The sequence below is a fragment of the Somniosus microcephalus genome, chromosome 15 (genome assembly GCF_052327205.1).
Source record: "Somniosus microcephalus isolate GS21.2 chromosome 15, FLI_Smic_1.0, whole genome shotgun sequence".
Lineage (NCBI taxonomy): Eukaryota > Metazoa > Chordata > Chondrichthyes > Squaliformes > Somniosidae > Somniosus > Somniosus microcephalus.
This window is the reverse complement of record NC_141001.1, coordinates 27,072,244-27,100,168: the sequence shown is the minus strand read 5'-3', so window position 1 is coordinate 27,100,168 and position 27,925 is coordinate 27,072,244. Positions and strand designations below refer to the sequence as shown.

At 41.2% G+C, this 27,925-nt stretch overlaps 1 protein-coding gene and 1 long non-coding RNA gene across 4 annotated transcripts in view; one reads left to right on the top strand and one right to left on the bottom strand.

The window, feature by feature from the left end:
* The window catches only part of arhgap1 (Rho GTPase activating protein 1), a 61,737-nt gene extending 52,235 nt beyond the window's left edge, over positions 1 to 9,502 (top strand). For all 3 annotated transcript variants that reach the window (XM_086007578.1, XM_086007581.1, XM_086007579.1), the window contains exon 13: positions 1,992 to 9,502. In XM_086007578.1, the coding sequence (XP_085863704.1) occupies positions 1,992 to 2,186 (195 nt within the window). In that variant the 3' untranslated portion in view covers positions 2,187 to 9,502. The remainder of the gene's footprint in view (positions 1 to 1,991) is intronic.
* A 7,149-nt stretch (positions 9,503 to 16,651) lies between these two features.
* On the bottom strand, positions 16,652 to 27,920 carry LOC147106596 (uncharacterized). Its single transcript, XR_015080957.1, has 2 exons — positions 21,538 to 27,920; positions 16,652 to 18,591 (listed from the first exon to the last, which is right to left on the bottom strand). It is a non-coding gene; the product is annotated as an uncharacterized LOC147106596 (long non-coding RNA).
* Between the last annotated feature and the right edge of the window lie 5 nt (positions 27,921 to 27,925).

Here is a 27,925-nt window from a genome sequence, read left to right as displayed (position 1 = left end):
GAAAATGGAGCGGAGATCTGACGCACTGGATTGCTGCCCACTTGGCACATTTCTGTTGGGGGAATTACTGGGCTGGGAAACTCTAACCCAAATACTCTGATATTCCAATGGTGTCTCTTTGGCCTCCATGAAATTTCCTGCTGTTTGTTGTGCATTCCAGAGTGAGTTTACTAGTGAAATCAAGTTTCCTGCCAATTAAGGAAAAGTGCCAGTTACAGCTTGTGGAAAACTGATCCAGCTTTCAGACAGCTCTGGGCACCATCTTGTTACTGTTAGACAATGTGACATCTTTTGGCAGGAGGGTATGGCACAAGGCTCATTTCTACATCTATATCCTGTGGCTGGTGATTAGCCTCACAGCCATGGAACCAAATGCAAGTCTCCTTCACTTCAATTTTCATGCACAGTGACTCCAAGATAGTGTTATTCCAGGAAGAATAGATTAAACAGGAAGTGCTTGATGCTGTAAGATGGTAGTCTGAGCTTTCCACTGGGATATTTGCCAGAAAGGTCCCAGGATCAGTCCCTGGCTCTGCTCAGCTGGTCTCAATCAGGCAGCAATGAGGATGCTGCAATGTCTTGAGATAGTTGAGACAATTAGCCAGGGCTCCTGGTCACTACCCAGTGATCTCTGTTAGTGCACATGTGGACATCAGAAAGAGCTGGGTCAGGCCCATCACACAGCTCACTAAGAAACCTGTGTTGGAGTACTAATGTTCAGAGGCATGAGCTTTTACACCTATGATTCACTGCTAGGTGTGTCAGCAGGGTTATGTTTTTTGGGGGTTGGTAGAGAAATTAAGAGAATAAATGTTTTTCCACTATGGAACTGTGCCCGTTGGCCATGTAAATTTCAACTGATGAGTGCCATGTGAGCCAAACCATATGTTGGATAGTTATCTCCTGCCTGGGATTTGGGTCTTGTGACACAATGCTTGCTGAGTACATTAGTTTGAACCTTGCTGTTTGTTGCCACGCAAGAGAAATCCCATCAAATGAAGGGATTTACATGGCTTTGTCCGTGTGAAATGGTTACTGTGAATAAGATTTCTTTTGTGCCTGTGTTTTTAAATCACCATGATCCTAGGGCTGTGGGGGGAATATTGGCAAATAATGTTTCCTTTGTGCGTGCGTGCTTTGTTTTACATTTTAAATGTTTCCTTTAATGACCGGCTCTGTCTGGAAAACACATTCTGAGAAAGATCACCCACCTTGTATTAATCTCAATGCACAACTCTAGCCTCAGTGCTTGGTCTGACTTATCTTGATTGATGCCAATAGGGCAGCCACTTCAGTTTTTGATAAAATTTATGGGTTTCACTTATATCTATATACACCCCCACGTTTCCATCGAAAGGAAATACCACTCCATTGATGATGCGCAGAGCATCAGATAGAAAAACTTTAGATAATTTCATCGCCATGTTAAATAAAGATTAGTACATCAAAATGTAGACTGTTTCACTTTATGGTACTCTTTCGATGGTCAGGGGCAGTTAGAGCATATTCTGTCTGCTGTGGCCAATATGCGAGAGTTTTTCTTGATGCTGTCTGCATGAAAGAAACTTGGGATAAACTATGTGCTTTCATCAGGTTTCAGTGCCTTGATCTAACAGACAACAGGTTCCCCCAGCTAACCTTAACATCTAGGTCGCTGACCATGTTAGCACATCCTGTTGGAGTACTAATGTTCAGAGGCATGAGCTTTTACACCTATGATTCACTGCTAGGTGTATCAGCAGGGTTATGTTTTTTGGGGGTTGGTAGAGAAATTAAGAGAATAAATGTTTTTTCATAGAGCACGAGGCACACCTGTCTCCTATTAGCTGTGTCGGCAGAGGTAGAGCTCCTTTTTGTCCGGTTAGTCCGGTAGTGGGGGCAGGAGAGAACCTGAAGGAAGGGTTTTAATCAAATCCTTCTTGAAAAACAAAGTCCTTCCCAGATACTTAATTCATTAACATGACTGCATTGTGTTTCCTATCTGTTTCCAGGTTGCTGACAACAGTGAACTGAATAAAATGACGCCGTCCAACTTGGCTCTGGTGTTTGGACCCACCCTCATGTGGGCAAAGGATGCTGCATTTTCACTCAGTGCCATCAACCCCATTAACAACTTCGCTCAATTACTCTTTGAAAATTATAATGAAATCTTTCCAGCCAAACAGGACAAAGCTTTATTGTCTTAAACCACTGCTGGAGTCAAATCAGGTTGCTCTTCTCTTTCTAAATGTTCATGCAATGTGCCTGCGTGTGGCACTGCGCAGGCGAGATGTTGTCAAATTAAAGGGTGCACCCTTTGTCAGGGTTGGGGTTTGCATGTCTTTACACTGCTCTGTGTGCACAAGCATCGGGATGGGGGTTAAATCACCATGAGCAGGGGCTGGATTCCCTAGCTCTTTTTGTTAATTTGTCGACTCGAGAATCAATGTGTTGGAATGTAGTTGAAGAGCTTGACTTTTTTTTTGTGTGCGCACACGCCAACTCTTGTTTTAAATTCTGAATATTTCTTTTACTGTTCTATCCTGACTTTGAGATAGACCATTAATCATTTAAAAAAATAATAATTTTGGTAAATGATGCAAAATTTACAGAGCATTTCTATTGCTGGGATATTTCCATGCTGGATACACCTTGAAACTGATAATTTTGTGGGTAACGTTTTCATTCCGTGCCCAAACCTGCTTTTATATATAAAATAAGTGCACATTGCTATTGTGCCACTGTTATAATATTCTTGATTCCCTGGTGTGAAAATAATTTGTTGCAAAGATGTTCAGTTTCACGGGGCCGCGTATCATTTTTGTTAATTGCTGCGTACAATTTTTCATAATTTAAAATGTTTGTACCTTTCACGCATTCCGTAGCTGGTCCATGTGAGCTGCAGGTGGGGGTTCATTTTGTTTCATGTAACTAGTCTGGGGATCTTGTAAGTTTGTTCTGATGTGCAAGGTGCTCCCTAAGAAAATTCCATAATGTCAAACAGTTTGGCGTATGCTTGATCACTGAAAGTTTTAAATGTTTAATATTATGTTGCAGTGTATCCTGCATAGTTTTAATTAAAAAAAAAAAATCTCTTCATGCTCTCTTGTTTTAAGAGGGAGCCTTTCCATATTCTTGAGTGTCAGTGACATCATCATGGAAACTAGATTACTCGGAGAAAGATTAGCTGAGGTCAGGAGCATGAGGGAGTTGAGTTAACATCTGTGGAGATGCTGTCATTATCTCGGGATGCTTCAGGTTGTCTCGTCCTTTTAAACTGTACGTGTTAACTTGGCTCCATCTACTGTCAGACTTGTGGGAGTTTCGTATTGTAAACCTGGTCTGGGGAAGCGTGCCCAAACTGGCACTGCATTATTTACTTTTCTTCTGACTGCCAATCCACAATAAAGGCTAGAGATCAAGACGATTCCCATTGTTCAGAGGGAAGGAACTCGGCTCTGCTTTTACCTGGAGACCTGGTGGTAACTGACTATGGTGTAGAAATTTGTCTCGGGCGGTGGAGCAAAATGGGCGGTATCGGATCGGCTGCCCATTATACGCAACGCCTGATTGACTGTAGAACTGAATATCAGGTACTGCGTAAAACGGGCGGCCGAACCAATACCGCCCGTTGTGCGTAACTGCCAGAGAGGAATCTCTAGGCCGGAGAGTCTCCATAGTTTGAGTCACTTATATTGGAGGATGTAACAGCAGTAGTACCGTGTGTGTGTCATTGACACACAATCGATGTGAAATTGCCTGTAGTAATACAAGTTCTCATACTAATAGCCTTCACATTCACTGTTTTAAAACAGGAAAATAAACCACAGAAAAACATTAAATCATAATTGTTTCCAGTGGGTTGTTGATGGTGAGCTTGCCTTTTTAAATATTGTGCATTTAGTGGGTTTCTGCAGTGACTGTCATTTCTAGCTCATTTAATAAAGTATGTGGTGCTTTTTTCAAGATATGCAACCCAACGCTTTGACAAGAAAGCCTGTCTCAAATCTGTTCTGAATTGGCCATTGCTAAAATCATTTGTAATTATAGCATTAACTTAAAACAAGGGGGTAGTAAATAGCACTTGGCCATTTTTGTTTGCTGTACAGCATATTGATTGTTCTGCAAAAAGCCCCAAATACTGCAGTCAATTTCATTATTTTTAAGATGTTCCTGATCCTAGAAGCATTTTACTGCTCCAGCATAAGGAGAGGATTGAAGTGGGCGAGTTTTAAACCTCCCTGAATAACTTGGCTCCCTTTGCCGTTTAAAAGGAAAGCTTAAGACCAAATGTCTTGGATTTAATGCATCAAATATTCCCCTACATCAAGTTTGTGTCATAAATAATTTGAATCCTTTTGTCGGGTGGGTGGGTGAGGGGAATGGGGGTAAAGCTTTGTTTTGTGTGTGTTCTGATTAACTGATGCCAGTAACATTCGATGACCTCCCTCTATTAACTTTTGTTCTGTCCTGGAGATACTGGCTCTTGGATCCATGGCCATAGGCACTTGGCCTGAGTGGTCACTTTTCATGTCAGCCTAGACACTGGACTGAGGCAGCATCACAGCTGAGACCACACAATCCTCCCCAGATATCCATGCATACATCATCCTTGCCTTCCCCCCCCCCCCCCCCTTTTACAAAATGTTATTCCAGTTGTGTTGCATAGTGGAAGATTTCCACAGTGGAAGTGATGATCTCACTCTGTCTGCAGGACTGACTTGGGTGGGAAATAGGAGTAAGCATTATTCTAGGATCTTGGTTAGTAGGACAGAAGTTTCCTCTTCGTCAATCCAGTGCTTGACTCTGCCACTGGTTGTTTAAACAGTCCCCAAAATGTCAACTACCAACCACTAATATCCCTGAGTTAGGTTAAGGTAACAATCTTCAACATATGACTGTTTGAAAACTCCTTATTTGAACTTCTGTAGTGTGTATGACAATCTTATTTTAATTAAGTTGCAGCCAGTCTTGATCAGCTCTCAGCAGAATTGACAAAGATACAGGACCTAGCCAGAAACATTTTAACTTGTCATCTTTGTGTGTGTTTTTAAACATTTTTTTTACTTTTACGTCACTGGTATCTTTCAGGAGCCAGAGAACATTTCCAGGGCCATTGAAGTCTGTCTCTAATCTGACACAAAATCTGCTGTTTCCATTGATCTTTATTCCGTAGCAAAGCAATGACTGATCTTTGCACAAGCTTGTATGGTTTGGTTCATTAAGTTTGGGAGAATTTTCACTGTGTCACCTGTTTGACATATTATTGTCCCTGTATTTCAAAACATAAGTCCAAACAAGTCCTTACCCTGTGCCAGCAGCACAGTAAAGTGAAGAGGTGTTACCGTTGCTTCTGGAGGGTCAGAGACCTACCTCGAAAGGTGGCTTACACTCATGCATCTGCCAGCAGCAGTGGCCAAAATGAACACCACCACAGGAGAGAGCAATCAATCAAATCAGTGTCCTTTCTGACCGAGTGTGTTGAGCCTATCTGTACAGGCCTTCTGAAGAAGCTTCTTGCCTGCTGGTCTGTATGGACCTCCTTCAGCCACTGGCGAAGGTTCATTATCCAGAAAACAAACCCTCAAATCAAGCTGAGTATCTGCAAGCTTGCATGCACCAGTTGTTCACGTGTGGCCCCAAGTGTTGTAGAATCCAGCACAATATTAAAGAGAAAAACCTTGGGCTGTGTTAAGAGCCGAGCTAGTTGCATGTCTCCAGAACAACTCCTGAATGGACAGGTGAATCAGTAACTTGGAGTGGGCCTATGCTGTTTGGTGACAGGAGACAGGCAGTACTAATGTGCACAATGTCTGATGTGCCTTTTATACAACCGATGTACCCAACTCTCACCTATAGGATACTATGACTGGCTGGGAGCATATTACAAAGCTGTAACCAAAGTTCAGGTGGTCTACAAAGCCCTCAGAATCAAAAGATCATACAGGCACTAATGTGTTCCCAACCAACTGCTTTAAGAAATTTGAACACTGCATTTAGGTTTTTAAACAAAAAAATGTATATGTCAACAATTGGTTGAGTTACCAGTTACTGGTTTTTTGCTCTTGCCATCCAATTTTGTCTGGAATGTTACATTTTGCCCTTTGATTTAAGGTTTATGTGAAAGGAGTGGACTCAGCAGATCACACATGCCTTGTGACAGCTCCTCTGTTTTTATAGCAACATAAAGACCAATGATGCAAGGGGGAAAAAATTACACCATATTTGAGGCAATAAGCAGTGCCCAGAGTCCCTTATAATTCAACCAGCAGACTACAGTAATTTTATGATTCTTTCAAACACTGTGCTAAAGCTTTGCATCGTACTTCCAGCTATTTGTAAAATTCTGTCATTACCCTGCCCTTCACGAGGTGAGATTGTCGTTGCACATTTTTAATCTTTCATTACCTATGAATTTTTAAGTTTTTCACCTGAGAAGCAGCAATGTGGTTTACTTAAGATTTTGATTCCAGACTATGATTATCATATCATCGCACGAGTGAAAATAATTGAACTGGATGATTGTAATCCTGTTTACATACATAAGGAGGATGTTTAGTGTCTTGAACACTCTAATTTTATGTATGTGTTAGTGTAGTGTTAGCTGTTTGTGTATCTCTCCTCCATCTGTCATCAGTAGTAGCATAGCTGGCTAGAGACTCTAACCTTCACTTAGTAGCCTAGTATGTACAGTATAGTGGGTGTTAATGGGAGGAACCACAGTCCTGTAGTCTTATAACTAGGCCTAACTCTCCATAGTCTTAAGACACCTACATTTTCTGTCTATTGAATCTTCATAAAAATACACATTGAATGGGTGCAGATTTTTATGGTTGGAGTGGGATTATTCCAGTGATTTGTAAATATTGCCCCCTCCTCTCCTCTTCGACACCGGGAGCTGATCAAACTGAGTTGTACAAGATGAAAATGGGACAGCCTGTTTGTGCCTATCCCCAAGGCATGGTCATTAAATTGTGGATGTGCACTCAATCATTCTATTACACTACACCCCCACTACACTACATCTTACCACACACACATGAAGAATATACCAATCTGGGCATGTCCAGATGCTAAAAAAAAACATTTGCCAAATATACTTGCGAACTTAAGCCAGAGATTTTATCATCTTTGCAGCGTCCTCTATCCTGATGCCTTGCGTTTGACTGTGCTTACAAGTTCTCTGGTTTAATTTTTCTGCTCAATTAATGTTTAAAGTGTTGAGCTAACTCTGGAAAAATAAAGGTTGGTTTTGTTTCATTTTGCTGATGATCTTGCTCCAATGGGAGAAAGAGGCGATTACTATTATCTGATCTTAGACTTCATCGGGATCCTGAGCTTCCTCACTAGTGCCAGTAGAAAGCCCAAGTCCACAAGTGCTCACCTGTAGAATTTTGTCTTGTCCTGGGCCTAGTGAGAATTTTTTTGCTTCCCTCATTTTTGACTGTCCAGTTCCACTAGCGTTTCCTGAGTAGAACTGGCCGTGACTCGATGGTCATTCACACTATGTAGATCTTCAGGATTTCTGTATTTTGCTTCAATAGACAATCTGAGTTTACTAATTTAGGGTTCCAATTTTTATAAACACTGATCCAGGGTCAATTAATGTGCCAACCAACACCAGGCCATTTTCTGCACTGCCTAGTGAGTTTTATTCTACCTCACTGTTGCTCATCTCCAACCTGGGGAGTTTTATCCTGCTCTATGGACAAAGTTTATCCTGTCATTTTACAGTAGGATTTTATAACCAAGTATTTGGCCATATTCTTGGTTGAGGATGGTCATCTACCTGCCAAATGTGAGGGCTGTAACCTTAACTTTAGGATCAAACTGATCTAGTTCCAATCATGAGCCCTAAGATTTTAATGTACATATTAATCAGTGGCAGGCATTTGGCAAGAGACACAGTCCTTGTTTTAACCCTTTTCCTCATGCTGACTTCTGTTGGTCTTCAGTTTCTCCCTTGTCTACTGTGGACACATCCATGTTAACATCTGATATTAAAGCTCAGAAATGTGAGCTATTCATCCAGCACATGATTTGGATACAGTGATGCACTTCATTCTGTCTGAAGCTTTTTGAGGCATAACTGGGTGCTATGTAAATGCAAACTTTTTTATTTCCAGATAAACCTGTGGTCCACCCTGCAGAAATCTTTTCCCATTATTCAAATACAGCCACCATCATCTCCACCAGACCAGTCTGGTACCACTATAGAATTTTTCTGTTGAAGGTTTTAAGCACACTTGCATTACATAGACTTTGTACTGAGAAACATATAGTGACTGGCCTCCAGTGTTGCTGCTCAACATTCTCAGGCTGGGGAAGCAGCATGGAGACAACCAAAGTTAGAATATTCTGATCAATGTGGCTGTTTTCCATTCTGGTTTTGAGATCTTCTAACTTAACCCCATCTGCTGTATAAAAGATATGCCTCGCCCATATATATATATATAGAGAGATATACCAGGCCTTGAATCTTATTTTTTATAAGAGAATTTGTAGGAGTGTCTCTTCTCTTGAAACTATTAGAACTTGAAGCACAACAAACCAGATTGATTCCAGTGCCTTTGCCATTTCTTATTTGACAACTTGCTCTGCATCCTTTAGGGAGTTCCTTGTCTGTCATGCCTTTTAGGATTTTTCTGCATACCTTCAGGCTGGAGTATAGCAATTTGCTGTTTTTTTACTTCTGGGTCCTAGCAAATTCCACTTATTTCCTTCCATTGCTGCTTTACTTAGAGGGCAGTCAGTGAGCTGAAAGCATGCTCGCTCTTGCTGTATATAATTTTTTGCCATGGGTAGTGCAGTGGGCTTCTGGTAATACTGCTCCATGAGAGAATGGCTGCAGGGGATACTTTTTGCAAGTGCTTCCCTAAAACAGTACACATCACCATACACTGAATAGATTGGTACCTGAGTGGGGTTAGTGTTCTCCATCACTATAGAGTAGGAGAGTGATGTTACATGCTGGTCTCCATGATGGTACAAGTAAGACTAGATTCATTATAATAACTGATTACACAGGCTGCTGGAGTAGGGGAGAGAGAGACACACGAGTGCTTGAACAAGATTCTCTTTACCCCGCCCCCCAAACATTCCCCTTTATATAGTACATTTAGTATTTAAATGTGCCTTCACAATACTCTTGGCAAATAAAATCTAATTGGTTTGGGGGGTGGGGTGCGTGTACGAGAGTGAAGTGTAGAAAAGCAGACATATTTGCAAAAAAAAACAACCTATTGTTAAAATCATCTTGGAAATATGATTTTTCACCAATATAAAGGGTTCACTATTAATATTGAAATTTATTGCCAGTCACTTGTGCTTTATGCTTTGATATGTGTTGTAAATTGGATAATATCTGTACATCTTGTTTCTGTAGTGTGTAGGTAAGGGGGAAGCTCTATCTAAATTTGTGGAGACCTCAATCACATTTCATGTAATTTACTTTGTTTTATAGTGTAGTGATGGTCAAACTGACTTTAAAATAAAATGTGAATTGTATCATGGGTTAATATTCTGAATGTTGCATGTTTTTATTCTGTTTGACCGTAAAACCAGTTGATGGTTAGAACCGGTTAATGGTGTGTGTGTTTCTACTCATTAAAAAATGGAAGAACATTGCAGTGGTTAAAAAGGAACCAATATATATGCCAGTGTGTTTAGTGGAGCAAGGTACTTTGCCCACCCTCAGAACTGTGCAGACCTGCAGCAAGAAAGCTCAGGCAGAGTCTGATCTAATTGTAAAATGTTTTATGTTTCAAATTTGGGACTGACTTACACACACACACACACACACACACACACAAAACCTGTCTCCCCTTTCTCTTTCCAACCTCCACCCAGCTGATATCAGCAACTAAGGTATTGTAGGGATGAACCAGGTGATACTAATCATGAAGAACAGTACGCCAACTCACTTTCTAACGGAGCAGTCAAATGCAGTTCCGGATGGTCCTGTTTCTGGAGAAAGATTGGAAATAACTGTAGTAACCTGGGAGGTTATGAGTAACCTGATCTACTAGGTGGTGCTGTGGCAATTGCTCTCCTGAGTTAAGTCTGATTTGTACTGGTTGTACTGTTTTGGCTGCCTCATGGCAGAAGCTTTTATGTGCAAGTGTTGATTAAACCATGTTAAGGAGTTAACCGGTGTCCGTCTCCATCTATGGCCACCGCAAGATACCACATATGGCGACGAGAATAAAGGACGGAAGAGTTTTGGAGTTGCTCGGGTTGGTTAGCAAACTAGTCGGAAAAGCACGAGGCTAGGCCGTGGGAATCGAAACGGAGTTTGATTTTTTGGCTGAAGTGACCGGACTCCAAGGATGGCAGGAACGGTAGGCTCCGTGGCGCCTTTTGACAGCAAGTCGCAGTCTTGGGAGGAGTATATTGAAATACTGAGCCATTTATGGCAAACGAGGTGGACACTGCTGAAAAGAAAAGGGCCATTTTACTGAGTTGTGTGGGAGCGCAAACCTATACACGGATGAGGAATCTGCTGAGCCCGGAGCAGCCAGGAGAAAAATCTTTTGACGAGTTGGTGAGTCTACTAAAGAATCATTTCAATCCGAAACCTAGTGAAATAGTACAGAGATGGAAATTCAATTTGAGGATTAGGAGGCCGGAAGAAAGCGTTAGAGTATGTGGAGGAGCTTCGGAAGCTCGCACAGGACTGTAATTTTGGAAATGCGCTCACAGTCATGTTAAGGGACAGACTAGTATGCGGAGTTAACGACGACAGTATACAGCAAAGGTTGCTGTCAGAAGGATTAACGTTTGAGACGGCACTTAAAAAAGCACAAGCGATGGAGATGGCTAACAAGGACATTAAGGACTTAAACAGTATGAGCAAGGAGAAATGGAGTAAACCAGTGGGAGGAGCTGTTTTCAAGATGGAAGCGGGCGCAAAAAGTCCACCAGTCGGGGTTGGGGATTGCTACCGATGTAGCGGGACGAGCCATTATGCAAAGGACTGCAGGTTTGCAAAGACAAAGTGCCACAATTGTGGAAAAATAGGGCACTTAAAGAAAGTCTGTAAAAGGGCAGTGAGTGAGAGAAGCAGTGCTAAAGGGGCAAAGCATGCAAAAGGGGGGAGGGAGAAGTACACAAAGCGGGCAAATTACATACAAGAGGAGGAAGAGTCTAGTGAGGAGGTTTTCACTGTATACAGTATAGACACTTCAAGGCCCAACGTACCCCCTCTCAGTATTTGATAGTGAACGGAGGTCAAGTAAAGTTTGAGATTGACACCGGATGTAGTGTAACCATAATGTCGCAGACTGAGTACACCAAGCTATGGGGGGGAAGCAAAAGTACCAGAGCTAGGTACATGCCGCATTAGTCTCAAAACCTACACAGGACAGAAGGTGGACATTTTGGGGGCGGCCGAAGTACAAGTGGAACACAAAGGAGTCACCAAAGAGCTTACGGTGGTAGTGGTAGCAGGGTCAGGGCCAAACCTGTTAGGGCGAGGGTGGATCAGTGAGTTGAGTGTGTACTGGCAGGCAATGAATAAAATGGAGGACAGTAGAGAGGCACTGCAAGAAGTGCTGATGAAGTATGAGTTAGTGTTCAAGGATGAACTGGGCACCTTAAGGGGAGCCACAGCCAAGATTCATGTAGCCAGTGATGCCACACCTCGTTTCTTTAAACCAAGGTCGGTACCTTTTGCAATGAAAACCAAGGTTGAGGCGGAACTAGATCGCCTGCTAAGGGACAAAGTAATAGAACCAGTGAAATTTTCAGACTGGGCGGCACCAATGGTCCCGGTATTGAAGCCCGACGGTAACGTAAGGGTGTGTGGTGACTATAAGTTAACAGAGTATCATCACTGGAACAGTACCCCATTCCGAGAATGGAGGACATGTTAACATCGCTCGCTGGGGGAGATTCAGCAAACTGGACATGAGTCATGCGTTATCAGCAGATATTGCTAGATGAAGAATCAAAAAAGTTTGTCACGGTGAACACGCACAAGGGGCTGTTCACGTATGCCAGGTTACCATTTGGTGTCAGTTCTAGCCCAGCAATATTCCAACGGACTATGGAGGGCATTCCAAAGGTGGCCGTGTACTTAGATGATATTCTGCTAACAGGAAGTGACGATCAGGATCACTTAAAAACACTGGACAAAGTGCTACAGCAGCTGGAAGGGGCGGGGCTACGCCTGAAACGGAGTAAGTGTAGTTTCATGGAGAAGGAAGTTACATTCCTGGGACATCGGGTGGATGCCACAGGCCTCCATCCATTACCAGGGAAAGTGCGGGCAGTGCAGGATGCACCCGCACCCACCTCAGTGACTGAACTGAAAGCCTATCTAGGGCTACTGAATTATTATAACCGGTTTCTTCCAAACTTATCGATGCTGCTGGCACCCCTGCACAAACTGCTGAGAAAGGAGGAGCCATGGCAAGCGAAAGCGTTTCAGCAGTCAAAGGAGCTACTTCAGTCCAGCAGGGTGTTAGTGCATTACAACGAGAAGGAGGAGCTGATAATGTCCTGCGACGCATCACCCTATGGAGTGGGGGCAGTGTTGGCCCACCGCATGCCAGATGGAGCGGAAAGGCCCATCGGGTTTGTTTCACGCACGCTCACAGCTGCAGAAAAGAACTATTCACAGCTTGATAAAGAGGGGTTGGCCATTATATTTGGAGTAAAGAAATTCCATAAGTACATATATGGGACGAAGTTTGTAATCAGTACTGACCACAAGCCTCTTATTAGCTTACTGAATGAGATGAAAGCGGTGCCTCAAATGGCATCACAGAGAATAATGAGATGGGCAGTAATACTAAGAGCCTATGAATATGTGATCACGTACAGAGCCGGCAAGGAAAACGGGAACGCGGATGCTCTCAGCCGCCTGCCCCTCTCAATCTCCTCGCAGTACTTCCCCTGAGGAGCACGTCCTGATGCTGGATCAGGAGATCAGTCCCCTGATGACTTCAGCGCAAATGTGGTCAGTACTGATTACAAATCCAGGGCTGGACAGCCAAGGACCCCGTTCTGTCAAGGGTCCGTGAGTATGTGTTGAAAGGCTGGCCAGATCACCGTGAGGGACCGGAGTTCGCGCCATACAGAGACAGCACGAGCTCAGTGTCCAAGATGGATGTGTGCTATGGGGAGCACGCATCATAGTCCCAGAGCGGGGACGCTCTACTTTGATGGAACAGTTGCATCAATCGCACCCAGGAATGACTAGAATGAAAGGACTGGCTAGGAGCTACCTGTGGTGGCCTAACTTGGATGCTGAAATTGAGTCAAAGGTAAAGTCATGCACTACATGTCAGGAACAGAGGAAAGCACCTGCCGGGGCACCACTCCATTCCTGGGAGTGGCCCAGCAAACCCTGGAAGAGAATTCACATAGACTATGCGGGACCTTTTATGGGCAAAATGTTTTTGGTGCTGGTTGACGCTCACTCAAAGTGGATCGACGTTTATCCAGTGAGCTCTGCAACGACTGATGCCACACTGAATTGTCTCAGGAACAGCTTCAGCACGCATGGTATTCCAGAAATGATTGTATCCGACAATGCACAGTGTTTTGTTAGTGAAGGGAGCAAATAATTCATGGTAAGGAATGGAATCACCTCGGCTCCATATCACCCAGCCTCCAATGGGTTAGCCGAGCGAGCCGTGCAGACTTTTAAGGAGCTCATGAGGAAGAGCTCAGGTGACACCCTGGAGACCAAGCTCAATAGAGCCTTGTTTATTTATCGTATAACACCCCAAGCTACCACGGGGCTTTCTCCGGCCGAGTTGATGATGGGGAGAAAGTTGCGGTGCACGTTAGACCTGATACACCCAGATCTCAAAAGCAAGGTTGAGACAAAACAAACAAACCAAAAAGCGTACCATGACAAACATACTAAAGCTCGCCATTTCGCCATAGGGGACTCTGTGTACACCCGGAACTTTGGTTATGGACCGAAATGGATACCAGGACTAATCCAGGACCTGTGTCATACTCCGTGTTACTAGAGCAGGCTAAAAGGTGTAGGGATAAAAACAGATGGACAGGGCCAAATAAAGCATCAGTTACAATAGTTTGGGTAGAGTCCTTGAAGGGAAGAGATTGATAGGCTTGTCTTGGTTCGTACTTCACGTTTCTATGTGGTGACGTTGTGCTGGCAGTGGGACATTGCTGTTACAAGATCATCTTATATGGCCCTGTTTACCTTTAAGAATTTTTTTTTTGGTCTGCCTGTAAAGGTTGTTGCTTGGTTCATTGGGTGACCATTTAAAAAAATTTAGATGCTGAATTGACACTTCAAAGTGCTTCTTCGTGGAGGGTTATGTGTGTGAAAAATAAGTGGGCAAAATAACATTTCAAAACAGTAAAGAAATGGGGAAACAAGCTTTGTTTAAAAGTTAGGTACTTATGTAGAGCAGCTCTTGTTTGTTCAGAGGAATGAATGCAATTAGTAGTGGGAACACTAGCATCCTTTTCAACTGACTGCACTTCTCAGTAATTTACTGCAAAGCAAGTGGCACAGTGAAATTCTCAATATTGTAAAGCTACCCAGACCTCGTGTCCAATTTTCAGTAGTATAACATTGGATTTATGGAGTCAATGTCAGAAATGGTGCAGTTGCAACAATCAGATTCATATTACCTAAGGAAGGATATACTTGCCATAGAGGAAGTGCAACAAAGGTTCACCAGACTGGTTCCTGGGATGGGGGGATTGTCCTATGAGGAGAGATTGAGTAGACTAGGCCTATATTTTCTAGAGTTTAGAACAATGAGAGATGATCTCATTGAAACGTACAAAATTCTTACAGGGCTTGACAAGGTAGATGCAGGGAGGATGTTTCCCCTGGCTGGGGAGTCTAGAACCAGAGGTCACGGTCTCAGAATAAGGGGTCGGCCATTTAAGACTGAGATGAGGAGAAATTTCTTCACTCAGAGGGTGGTGAATCTTTGGAATTCTCTACCCCAGAGGGCTGTCGAGGCTCAGTCGTTGAGTATATTCAAGACTGAGATCGATAGATTTTTGAATATTAAGGGAATCAAGGGATATGGGAATAGTGCAGGAAAGTGGAGATGAGGTAGGTCAGCCATGATCTTATTGAATGGTGGAGCAGGCTCGAAGGGCCAAATGGCCTACTCCTATTTCTTGTATAGTATTGACGAATTGTGCCACAACCAATCTATTATATTAAGAGCCTGTCCAATTCAGACACCTTCGATCCTTTCCACCCACAGGATATTTAGACATACATTTCAAGAAGAGGAAATCATTTGATGAAAATGAAAGAAATGTTAGTGCAGTAGTATATGGCCTCAGTACAGTAATTCCATTTATTAGCTCCAGCCACTGGGGTGATAGTAACTCGTAGGAAAAGCAGTAAATGCATCGACTTTCTATAAACTTCTGGAAATGCATTAAGCTGGGAGACAAGAAGCACGCACAAGAGGAAGTCTTTTTTAATCTTAACATTAGTTCAATTTCTTTTTTTTAAAAACTTAAATTTTGAAGGCAGCTAATTATCTCACCTGCATTTTATTGACAAGTTAGGAAAAGTAATTTCTAATTACTTACACCTAAGAGAGCACAAGACAGTGTCTTTCCACATTTGAATTTGATTTTTTTTTAAAAAATATAGGCAAATTGAATTTTGGAAGCAAAAAGCCTGAGTGAAACAGATAGGAAAGGAGGGTGGAAGGGTGGGTAGGAGGAGAAGGGAGTCTAACAGGTCAATTGGAGCTCTGACAGGTTCAAGCAGGAGAGAATGGATGGAGGGTTAAGGGTGAGGTGAGTGGGCAATTCAAAGAGGAAGAGGTGGGGCAGTGACAGGAGGGAGAGGTGTAGTGGGAAGGTGAAGGATGAAAGATTGAGCTGTGGATGGGAAGGGAGTCACTAAAAGTTACGTTTTCCACGCAATCCCCACCAATGTTCCCCGTATTTTATTTTGGGTCACATGGCCCATTCAAAAGTCGACACGTGCGTTTTTTTCAATTTAAAAAACGGCTCTGCGGCTATGCAGCTTAAAGGGAACAATGACCACCCCACCCAAAATGCAGTCTGCAGCTATTGGTGGCTTCTTTCCCCACTACACCATCTCGCACCCAAAAGGAAAATAAGAAAAAGACAGGGAAAACAGAGGACAGCAAGAAAAGCGAGAGAGTTAGGGAGAAAGAAGCATTGAATAATACAACACAGAAGGCCATTCAGCCCATCATGCCAGCTCTTTGAAAGAGCTATCCAATTAATCCCACTCCTCTGCTCTTTCCCCATACTTCTGCAATTTTTTCCTTTTCAAGTCTTTATCCAATTCTATTTTGCAAGAGAAAAAAATGTCAGAAGACGAGAGAGAAACAGCAACATGAAAGCAGCAGACAGGTAAGAAAGAGACCATATTTTCCGACTTACCGTGAGCAATGCCACAGGAGATCGACATACATCTCCATAGAATTGACTGAAGCCAGGTCTAATCAGCATTCACTACAGTTGGCTCACAGACAATAAAATCTAGAAGTCAGCAATGAGGCTACTGCATTGTTTTGTGTAACATTAACTTCCCTTTAGGCATTTCCAGCATACAGTGGCAAACTTGGGACAAACCCACACTGCATATATGAACAGGGAAAGCAACTATTACAGATGTTCCAAAACACAACTAAAATGTTACCCTTTAGACAGAGGAGTGCAAACGGTGCTGGGCTGTAATTTCCAGTAAAATTTATTTTGGCCACCATTTCCTCAGAAAAAACAAGAGAAAGAAAAATTTAAAAAAAAATACGTCATCCTAAAAAAATTTCTGCTGGTTCAGGCTTACATCATACAAAAAGACATGGTCAAAACAGTCCAAAAAGCATCATGTGTACAATCTTTACTTAGCAAAGAATAAAATAAATACAAATTGATCCAAAAGGCTTCAGATGCATCTCAAGATTTTTGTCCTTTTTTTTTAGTACAGCTATTATCTAGATACACCACCAATTAAAAATCACATTGGCTTTGAAACAGAAGGGAAAAGAGTGAGTAAATAAGAGGCATAAACTGCTAGCAATCAGTCGCTGAAAGTGTAGAAACAAAAATTTAGCACAGGATCTTGAACAAACAATATTAGAAAACAATTACATAAAAAAGTCTGTTGAGTTTGCTGTTTTCTATCAAACCAACTTGAAAAAAAATCTATACAATTTTCAAAAAACTGAACACCACTATCTTACAATAAAATAAGCACTGATATTAAACCAGTGTAATGATACATTTTACACAAATTGCAGCACATTCAAACAGTTCTAGTGTTTGTTTTGCCCTCCTGAATGGATTGATAATATATGGTGATACTTCCTGCTTAATTATCTGCACTAAGTTTGGAAGCATGAGGCAAATAATCTCAAAAACATTTTTGCTAGTTTTGTTTTCCTGTTTCATTTTGTTTGCCTTTCCCCCTCTGTATATAGAGACAATAATACAAGAGTAAAAGTACTGTGCATATGAGGTAAAGGAGTTTATTTTTTAAAAATAAACAATAACCAACGTAAACGGTTAGTACCCAACTTTGTTAGCGACTGCTCTCCATAAGTCAACAGCACCAACACTTTTCAACCTGCTGCTTGAAGGATAATCTGGTTTTGAAAACGCTGACAGCGATTCCTACTGCCGTTTGTGACCCTTAATAACTAAATTCTAACTCAGCCAATGTGTTTTTTGCTGGGGAGGGAGGAGTCATTACAGTCACTCTGACAGATAAACAAAATGTAGACTTGACAGTCTCATAATTTTTTTTGAAAAAAAGCGCAATTCCTATCACCCCACGAGTAGGGTTTATTTTTCAGTCAGTCATTCACAGTTCGCTAGGGCACATTATCGCAACAAGAACTATTAGTAGGGTGTTTGTTTTGAAAGCAGGATGTAATGCCACATTACCTCCGGTCACATGCAGTTAAACACCACCATCAGCATTTTTAGGTGTCCAAACTGTATTGTTCTATACGACTATTTGGGTCAGAGCATGCCTGGCTCTCCCCCCAACCCACACACACACATACTATGGCTCAGGGATCAAGTGCACTGTTCAGCATGGTTCCTGGTCCTTAAAACCAGGAAGGTCCCAGGTTGCATCTCTGACCTGTGCTGAGTGAGCTGATCTGAGGTAGTAATTGGTGCACTAGAATTCACCCTTGGCTAGAAAGAGTGTGAGAGGAAAAAAAAAAGTAATGATTCCTGTTTCCATTAGCTATCCAATGAAGCCCTTCTGGAAATTGTATGTATATATGAGTATGAGTGTGTGTGTGTGTGTATATATATAGGAGTGTGTGTGTGTATACACGTCATTGTGTGTGCTCTCATGTACGCATTTGTGTGCGCTCTCTCGTGTAAACGTGTGTCGGGGGTGTGCTTTCTTGTGTACACGTGCGCACTCATATGCATGTCTGTGCGCTCTCGTGTACGCATGTCTGTACATGTACGCATGAGTGCTTTCTCATGTATGCGTGTTTGTGCATGTGCAGATGTTAGGAAGACAGAATCAGGCTCTCTCAAGTATGAATAACCTGCCAACACTCATTGTCCAGGCTCACAAGAAGAACGGCTCACTTGGGTGAGGTACGAGAATCAGCATCTGTGGAACTCTCACACCATCTAATTCAGCACCTTTAGGAGCAAACAAAATTGGAAAGTTTAAAAAAATAGTTGGTGACTGCGGTGAGATATAGAAAGATAATTTTACTCATGTCAAGAAGTATTGACCCATTTGTTCTTCAGGCCTGATCTTGAATCTTTCCTATGAAATCCTGTGAATTATTTCCCCGCATCTACCTCATTCTATAAAAAAAAAACTGGAAATCTGATTGTGAGAATTATGACCTCCAGTGGCTCGATATAGCGCGCATTAACAAAACCATTTCCAGATTTAATGTAGTGGTTCACAATGCTTTCAGAGGACTACAACATTTAAGATATAGATTCTGAAAACTGCAAGGGTAATTTTGAAAGCACTTTCCTTCCTTTCAAACAAATTGGAAAGCTTTCTATTTTGTCTGCTTTGGAGTACAGGCTGAACCTGTTGCAGGGTTGTTTCAGGCAGCAGGAATCGGCAGCACAATGTCAACAGACTAGCCTATTTAACTGTATCCTCCTATTAGTCACAATTGGTCAAAAGAACAGGGGGAAAAAATACCAGTGATGGCAAAATAATGTAAATTGGGAAAAAAAAAGCTGAGTATGTGCAAAATATAATGTACCATAGTACCTTTTGAGAAAGCTTCTATTTTCCTTTCTCTCTCCTTACAGTAAACAGATATAATACTGATGCTGGTTTCATCTCAATTCCAGTGTACAGAACATCACTGATTGCTGCCACTTACTCGCTTTCTTTTCTTGTTTAAAAAGATAAGACTATCAGCAAATGCAGAGCAGGAAATGTGACAAAATGGGCAGTCACATCCTTTAACTGTTGATATCGTCACAGATAATTTGGTTCAGTGCATTACTATTTCCCGCCCTGCCAAGCTCAAACACACAAAAACTGAAGAGTAATTTTTATTCAGGGTCACTTTGGTACCTACACCATTAACCTTTTAGAGCACTAACCATTAGCCACTGCAGGGTGAGCAGCTCTACCAGTGCATCCTGTACAACATTGGATTTTAATACCTTTTCTACCAGTAAAAGGTCATTGTACAGCCTATAAGATTTTATATGCTCATTTGAAAATCCTATGAATTAATTTTGGCTACAGGAATATTAGTAACATCAGTTTATTGACACCAGTTAATTGGAACATAGTAGCTGGAGTTCTTTTTCCAGGCAGAGAAGATCTTCTCTGATGCTAGACATCTTATTTAAATCAGTACCAAGGGGTTTCACCAAATAAGGTTTGGATAAGTTATCACTTCATTTCCAGCTGAATGAACAAGTTAATAAGGTCACCTCTACACAGTAGATGTGACCCACAGCTGTTGTCTAACCCTGCTCTGCATCACACAAAAAGGCAGACAAGGAACCACTGACTCCTCCTCTCAACCAAGATGCCACGCTCTGCTACCATGACATGGTTTGTGGGTCATGTGGTGACCTGACAGCTACCATAATTTTGCTAAGTGAGAGGGGGAAGTATTGTTACGAATCAGAGACTGGGTCTCAAACACGTTGCCACAAGTGCTTCTAATGCTAAGAAGCATCAAACCACTATTGCAGAACTATTCATTTCTGAATTCAGGTTGAGGACCACCTGTGAACTTTAGAAGTAGTTAAATGCCAATGATTGAAGCAATGTCATTGATGCAATGGTTAAATATCGTAACAGAAGCAGACTTATAAATTAAATAAACAAAACATATTTAAGTACAGCTAACATAGTAGGAACTATAATAGTTATAAAATTTATTGTATAAATTATACCTCCATTCCGGTTTTTATAGTTCTCTAAATATTGGGGATTCATATACCAGTGCAACTTGTAGTAACTTGCATTTTCTTTTTTAAAAAAGGAAATCATTTACAATAGGCAAGCATGCACACAAGGGAGACACATCAATATGTGCACATGGGTTTTGTGAAACATTTTTAAGGCTATACCTGCAGTCAATGGTAAGAAAAGTCCTGAGCTAGAGAGGATTACTGATCCAAGCACATGCCTAACATAGGATCAAACTCTGTCACAAGGTCATTTGGAGCTAGGGCAATAAAACTGGTTCAAGGTTTTCACTCCATCATGGTCAGGGTTTGGCAGGAATCCAGTCATTCACCTTGCAGTTCATTTCTTGCTGTAATATTATCCACAACCTCCAGTTCTGGCAACTGATGCATTATTTAGGCACGGGAAAAATGTTACACACACTCTGTTCCCCGGTCCATCCCTGCACTATTGGTCTGTTTTAGGTTACACACTGTCAAGTAACCTGAAGAAAATTGACTAAAACTCCCGCCCACAGTGACAAACCACCCCAAGTGTCAGGTAACCGAGATTCACATTTTGGAACTACTCTGTCTGGAATCATCATAAAAAAAGTTGCGCAGCCCACTGGTGCATTCCAACGTGCTACACTACAGAGAAGTGGAATTACACACTTAATAACCCACATGGGGTGTCAAGGGGAGGAGCAAGTGAGGGCAAAACGTTTCACTCCTTATTAACCGGGGTGGGGAGAAAGATCTTAGGGCATTCTCCAGCCAGTCACAGAACAACAAAGAGTCCAGAAGCAGAGCAGCTGCCTTCTAGCCTGAGATAGGGAATGGTGTACAGAACAAGAGGGCCCAAAAGGGATCAGCAAGATACATGCAGATGTTGCAAGCCATTCTGACTGTGACAAAATATAGAATGATTTAGATTATGAAAAATGTATAAATTAGTTAAAAATTCTGATATTTTAATCAGGGATACTCTGGTAACAACCATTTCCCAAGTGTTGCACCCTCAGTTAGATCATCTTGCATTGAAGCACTTGGGCTTTGCTGGAGTTGGGGGACAGGAGGCAAGCACGCTCTCTTTGGCCAGACTATTTGGGCGTTAGGACCAACAAGAGCCACAAGGGGGGGAGGGGAGGTGGAATAGCAGTGTTTAAGAGCCACATTTATCCTTCAGTAAAAATATTTTACCTCCACAAAACATGACTGAGCCCATATTCAAAATCTAGAACTTTGTCCAACACTTTTGTCAGGGCACCACTGGTGGTTCCAACTTTCTCTTTTTAAAAAGAAAACAAGGTTGTTTATTGTATTCAGATAAAAATGGGTTAAAACCAATCAATTCCTACAACTGTATCACACCAAATATCCTGGGATTGATGCACAAACTGCATTCTCAAATACAGAATCACTAATTAAATTAATTTATCTGCAACATAATGTAGATATGCAATTTATAAAATAGTTATAATGGTTAGATTTAAAAAGTATCTGAATTTCAGTGAATCCTGAAAGGCAACAAACAGCCAAGCAATATTCTACCCTTTATGGTTTTTTAACCTTTAAAAAAAGATTGAGATGCCATCCATTGCAAATAGTTAATTTGGAAGCATTAATCAATGTAAATTATATTCCTCAAACTATTCAATTAAAAAGAGAGAATTAATGAATTGGATGCATTTAATGGACTTCTTGGGCCTTTTAAATACAATATGTTTTTTAAAGTAATGGACTCGCAGTGTGGTAGTCAGGACAACACTCATCTCTTTCACCATGAGTGAAGAGATTGATTTGCATATTCCAGCTCATTTCACAGTGAGTGGGATCAAATTTTGCTTTGCTAAAAGCTGAAGGGAGCAGGAGAACAATGTTGGAGGTATGCAGCATATATTTTGTCGTGTGACTAGTCCAGTATTAGTTCTGTTCAGTGCCAGCTCCAGCGGATTTAAACACTTTAGAAATAGCTTGCAACTCGCAGTTATGGGTTTAGAAAATAAAGCAGACACCACACCTTCTTTTGTGGTGGGGGGGCGGGGGAGAAAGAGAGGAAAAAGAGAAAATCCCCCTTTATAAGAGAAGCTAAAGGGGCATGAGAAGAGGTTGGTCTTTTCTAAAGCTTAACAGTTTGATTGATTTTCTGGTCCTAATCAATATTGATTGATATACAGTAAAAATTAATCACAATTGACACAAAGCAAACAAAGCAAGAGAGATATTTTCTCCTGCCTCCCCTTCAAATCCAACTATTCTCAGTTTGGAGGATTAGACAGTTCAATCTGTGGGCTGCTCTAGATTATAGCTTGTGTAGGGTGATTAAAACACCATTAGTTTTACAATCCCTGATCAGCTAAAAGACAGCTCCCCTCCAATCCAGTTTGACCGTCTCACAGATGATTCAACTAAAAACTACGTCTCTGCTTTTGGGATTCCTGTAGGCCTAAATTCAGTTCAGTCTTGAACGCAAGCTCGTCTCCTAAATGATAACCAGTGCTATAGCTAGTGAACCTCCTTCAATGGGCATAGCAATTCTCTACAGATGGCACCAGTGCCATCACTCACTGATTCCCAGTGCAAATAAAATCAATACAAATAGGTTTTACTGATTAGAGAGAATATTACACATACAATTCCATCAGCAAGACTCAAATAAAAATTCTCTAAACAGACTGTTTGAGAGTTTGGTAAAGGGATCATCATTTTTGTAGGTTTATAAAAGATCAAAACTCAAGAATGTATGGTATTGTTGTATTTAGCTCAACCATAATCATAAAATGGACAGGATTTCTATATCCATTTTTTAAAACTATTGGAGAGTATTAAAGAAATCAATCTCTTTTTACTTTAAAATATTCAAGCCAAAAGCAATAAATAAGCAACTTTCAAAAGGCATGCTATGAGCACATGGGAAGAATGGGCATATTTTCCCTTGCAGCAAGGTTCATTGACTCAGATCTAGGAAACTGGCCAAAGTTCAGGCACCATGATTGCATACTTGATGTACTGTTTGTTCTACTAAACTGCAGGATTTAATGAGACACACAGATAGATCAGGCACTACAGCAAAATAAATTAGAATACGATTTACACCAAAACATGAAAAACATGGTGCACATTAATTTTCCACAGGCTTAATCTCATTACTTGAGGGGGCCGTATAGCCTACTCCTGCTCCTATTTCTTAGCTTATTACTTCCACTTACCCCCATTCCCAGACCGATCCTCTGCAATTAGTTACCCTCTAAAGGTGATATTCTGCCTTTCCCACTTGATATAGCAACTCCAGTGGCCATGGCTTGTGTCTGATTCAATCAGTCTCTGAGGGCTCTCCCAATCTAATTTGCCTCTGGATCAGATTTCCTCAATTTGCTGACTTGGTTTACATTCTTTGTATAGGTGTTAATCTGTAATGTGGCTGTGCTGTAATTGATATGATAAATCCCTGTTGCAGTCGGTCTTACAAATTTACTTCTGTTTATCCCCATTTGTCTGTTGATCCTTGTTCTTGAAATAATCCATTGGAAATTAAAATAGAGTACAAATATTTTCTGTGCTCAGTTTCTTCTCCATCACCCAGCATTATATTTTCACGCTCCTATAATTTTACAATTTGATGCTAATGGGCTATCAACCCCTGGAATAACCGATGTAACTTGGTCCCTTCAACAGTTCTGTGAAAGCAGCCACCAAATATTTTTATTTGCCAGTTATAAAAGTCTTGAATGCTGTGAATTTTTGCTGAATATAAAATATGCACTGATTTTATCATTCGTGAATCGCGTCTTTTTATTTTAACCAGTCACATATTATTAATGTTCTTTTCTTCCCTGCTTCTATTAATGACTTTCATGGATACCAGCTCAGCTAAAGCTGTTCTGGTGTATTGGTTACTGTACTGTAAATGCCACTACTACACGTTATGCCATTTTAAAAAAGATTACTTACACTGATGCTTGAAATTTATCTTAAACACTAGATTTTATTGTCCTGTGTCACCATTTTACCAACAACGGCACAAAAAGGTTAAAGTACACATGGGTCTGAATTGTGATCAGGGTAGGAACCCTGGTTGATTTCCCCCTCTGTCTCCCCCCACATCAAAAAGGATCTAAATGCAAACTGATGCATCCCAACTACTGCCGTGAGATCACAGGACACAGTGGGATTTGAACCCGGGGTCCTTCTGTTTTTTAATCACTTAGTGGGAACCTTAAAGTTAATATGGCACTTCTTAAAGTCCAAAGGTCAGAACTTTAACAGCACAAAATAAATGAATTGATAGCCTGAATCAACAGATTACTTTCAATGCAAGATTCGCAGTTTTGAGCCCAGAATGTGTATCTATTAAAAGACACTTTGTGTTCCATAAACCAGTGCACACAAACTGGTCACAACTGTGAATACGACACAACCAATCTTCGAAGCTGGACATTCACCGTTCATATCCTCCCACCACCCTTCACCCCCTGAGGTTGGGCAATTCAATTAACCAGCCAGTTGAGAGTCAACTAAATTCTAACTTTTGGGTTACCTCCTTACCTGCTCAGAGGCCAGCCAAGTGGAAAGTGATCACCAAATACTCTGCTAGGCAAGAGGAGAAACTGTGCAGTCAGCAGGACACCATGTTTTACAGCTAATCAGGAGGAGACGATTGATTCTTAGAATTAATGACAGTCTTTAATCTGCCTTAACTAAAACAACTAGCTTTAAAATGAGAAGGAACTAAACCATTCTTGTTCAAAAATCATGTAGTTTGAAAGGGGTGGACAATAATGGCTGAGTTTCACAACTGTCCTTTCTTTAGTTCAATACAAATTGAAGTGCAGACCAAGAATTTTATTATGGGACCAGATATCTGTCAGAAGTTATAAAGTATGCAGACAGAGTCTACTTTCATGAACTGCAGCTTTAAGGTAACAAACTCAGCCTGTTGCTTTAAAAAAAAAATCATCCTTTCCTGAAGTTCTTAAGTTTCTTGCTGAGTATAGTTTCAAGTGTGATGGCATCTGTGCAGTACCCCACCAAAGTAACGATTCTTCACTTGTGAGGCTAGACAATGAGCGTTGGAATATTGTACTGCAAAGGGCATCACGCCATCTGGACAGCCATCAGCAGCAGGATCCCTGACTGACACAGAATCATTCAGGCCAATTGCAACATCCCAACTCAGCACAGACCAGGAAGTGAACTTGTAATCTTCTGGGTTCATATGGCTTACGACTGGGCCAGAAGGTGCGTTTTCCAACTAGGCTAATAGGGAAAATCAACAAAAATCATGCTTTTGTCAGTTGTTTTGTTCCAGTGTCAGTTTAAATGAAGTTGGGATAAGAGCTGCTGTTAATTTTTTTCCCCAAGAAAACTTATTACAGGAAATCAACAAGACTGGAACAGGCCTCGTCAAATGAGGTCCTCAAGCTTATCTTAACCTACTTTATTGATGCTTTTATCTCAAGGGTTTGAATAGGAAGGGTCGGTAACTTACTATTTGTAACTGTCCTAAGGTGCCTTTACTTTATTAGAGTACAGTGGAATGCTGACCCAGGGCAGTCAATGGCACTCAAATACTCAACCGCCACATGGCAGATGGCAGTGGAGAACCACTCTTCCATGGGTCTCGCATTTTGCCGTTGGAATAATAATCTCCTCCTGTGACCTGTTAAATGAGCTAAACCTACCCAACTCTGTGCTTTCATGATGACACAAGCTAACATCACGATGCAAGTAGGATGCTGCATGTGACTGGCTCAGCTTCAAATTCCCTCACCTGCCCACTGCATGCAGGCAGGCTGGAACGAGGCAACTTGAGAGAGCAGTGCTTGAAGGATTCTCTCCCGAGACTGGAGCCCCAAAAAACCCATAAAAGCATTGCTTGTTGGTTTTAGGTAAACTACACATGCCCTGTCATATCACACTTTCATTAGTTTAAGTTAGTAGATGTTTACATAAACTGAGTTAACCACATTCTTTGAGAAAATTTTTATAATTCAGCAAAACCATACTGGAATTATAAAGTTCACATTTTGCTGGATGTTTCTAAAGTTTCACACACACAGGCATAGGATAGGGTTTGTGTCTAACATCAGTGTTTCTCAAAACCAAGTAAGTAAATCTCCTAAACTTAAATACTTACAAATACATCTATTTTTACAAATTCCTATTTGCTAACTTTGCAAGAGTTGTTCTGTGGCACTGTCTTCAAAAATAAGTATATTGACCTCAACTCTGGAAAATGTAATCAAAGCATTCTTAAACTATGGACACTGTATGCAAGTGTGTAACTCTAATATACTAGCCTGAACTAGGTGCAAGAAAATAATGTGCATTTTGATCATTTTTAGAGTTGTATAAAAGGTGAATTTTATTGCTTTTTAAACATACGCCTTAAAGCAATAAAGAACAACAAGGCTTTGTGTTACTGATTAAAGCAAACCTGCTTAAATTACTCCACGCCTCTATGGGAAGTTAGGCTTCAAATGAGTGTGTGTATTTGTGTGCACGTGGTGGGGATGGGGACAGGGACCCTGAAAAGTTTAAAGTTTATAAATAAACAGAGGACAGTTCTACGTGAGGGAAATCCTTATGTTTATCGCTGTGATAACCCTGTTACTTTACAAGTGCAAAACATATGAGTGAAAGAGTGCCTGTAACAGTCCATGCAGAGCTACTTCGTTCACTCACAGAAACAAACAATGCACAATGGGTTTTGGCTGCCAATCCTCTTCTAAATTAATGTTATGTGCATCATTTTTATATTTTGCTTATTTAATTCTGATTCACTGTTGCACTTTATTTCCCTCCTGGCTTAAACAGTGCAACTTACTAGTACAGATCACTGGTAACTTTCCACTGCTTGTCCAGCTTGAACTATTCTACCTGCTACAGACTTGGCTTGGGACAGTTATTTGGAATAGGATGGGAAGAATCCCAGTCCCATGATAAGTCTATCCCTCTAGGTCTCATTAATGAGCTAGGCTGGGGGCTGGTCAATCAACATCAGTGACCTAGAGTACTCCAGACCTGATTGACTCGGGTATCAACTTACTGAGTCTGTTACAGAGTAATTTCCAATCTCACATTGCCGGGTGCGCCATCTTGGAGCCAAGATAAGGGCAGTCACTCATTAGTATGCCACAAAGGTCTGTGAAAATGGCTAACTCAGGAGTTTTGGGCTAAGATTAGAACCTGAGCCAATGTCAGAGGTGTCATCAATGCTGTGCCACTCATCACAAAATAGATAAAAATAGGTTCTAAAAATAATGTTGCATTTTCTAAAACAAAAAAATTCAAAAAGGGCAAGAATGGGGGTAAAAAAGAACAGTCTAACAGACCATTAACAGATCGATATTTTCAATGCTCTAGAGAGTGGAGGGGCATGCTGGAAAGGAATCCCTTTGTCACGTTATATTCTACATTCACTCCAATAAAATGGATACGTTCAGCCTTCTACCTGTATAAATGCAATTAATTTTTTTTAAAGTAAAATACCAGTACAGTATTTTTGGGGTAAATATATATGCACATGCACAACACCAAAAGGATAAGTACACATATAATTCACTGTAACCCAATATAATCCCTCCCC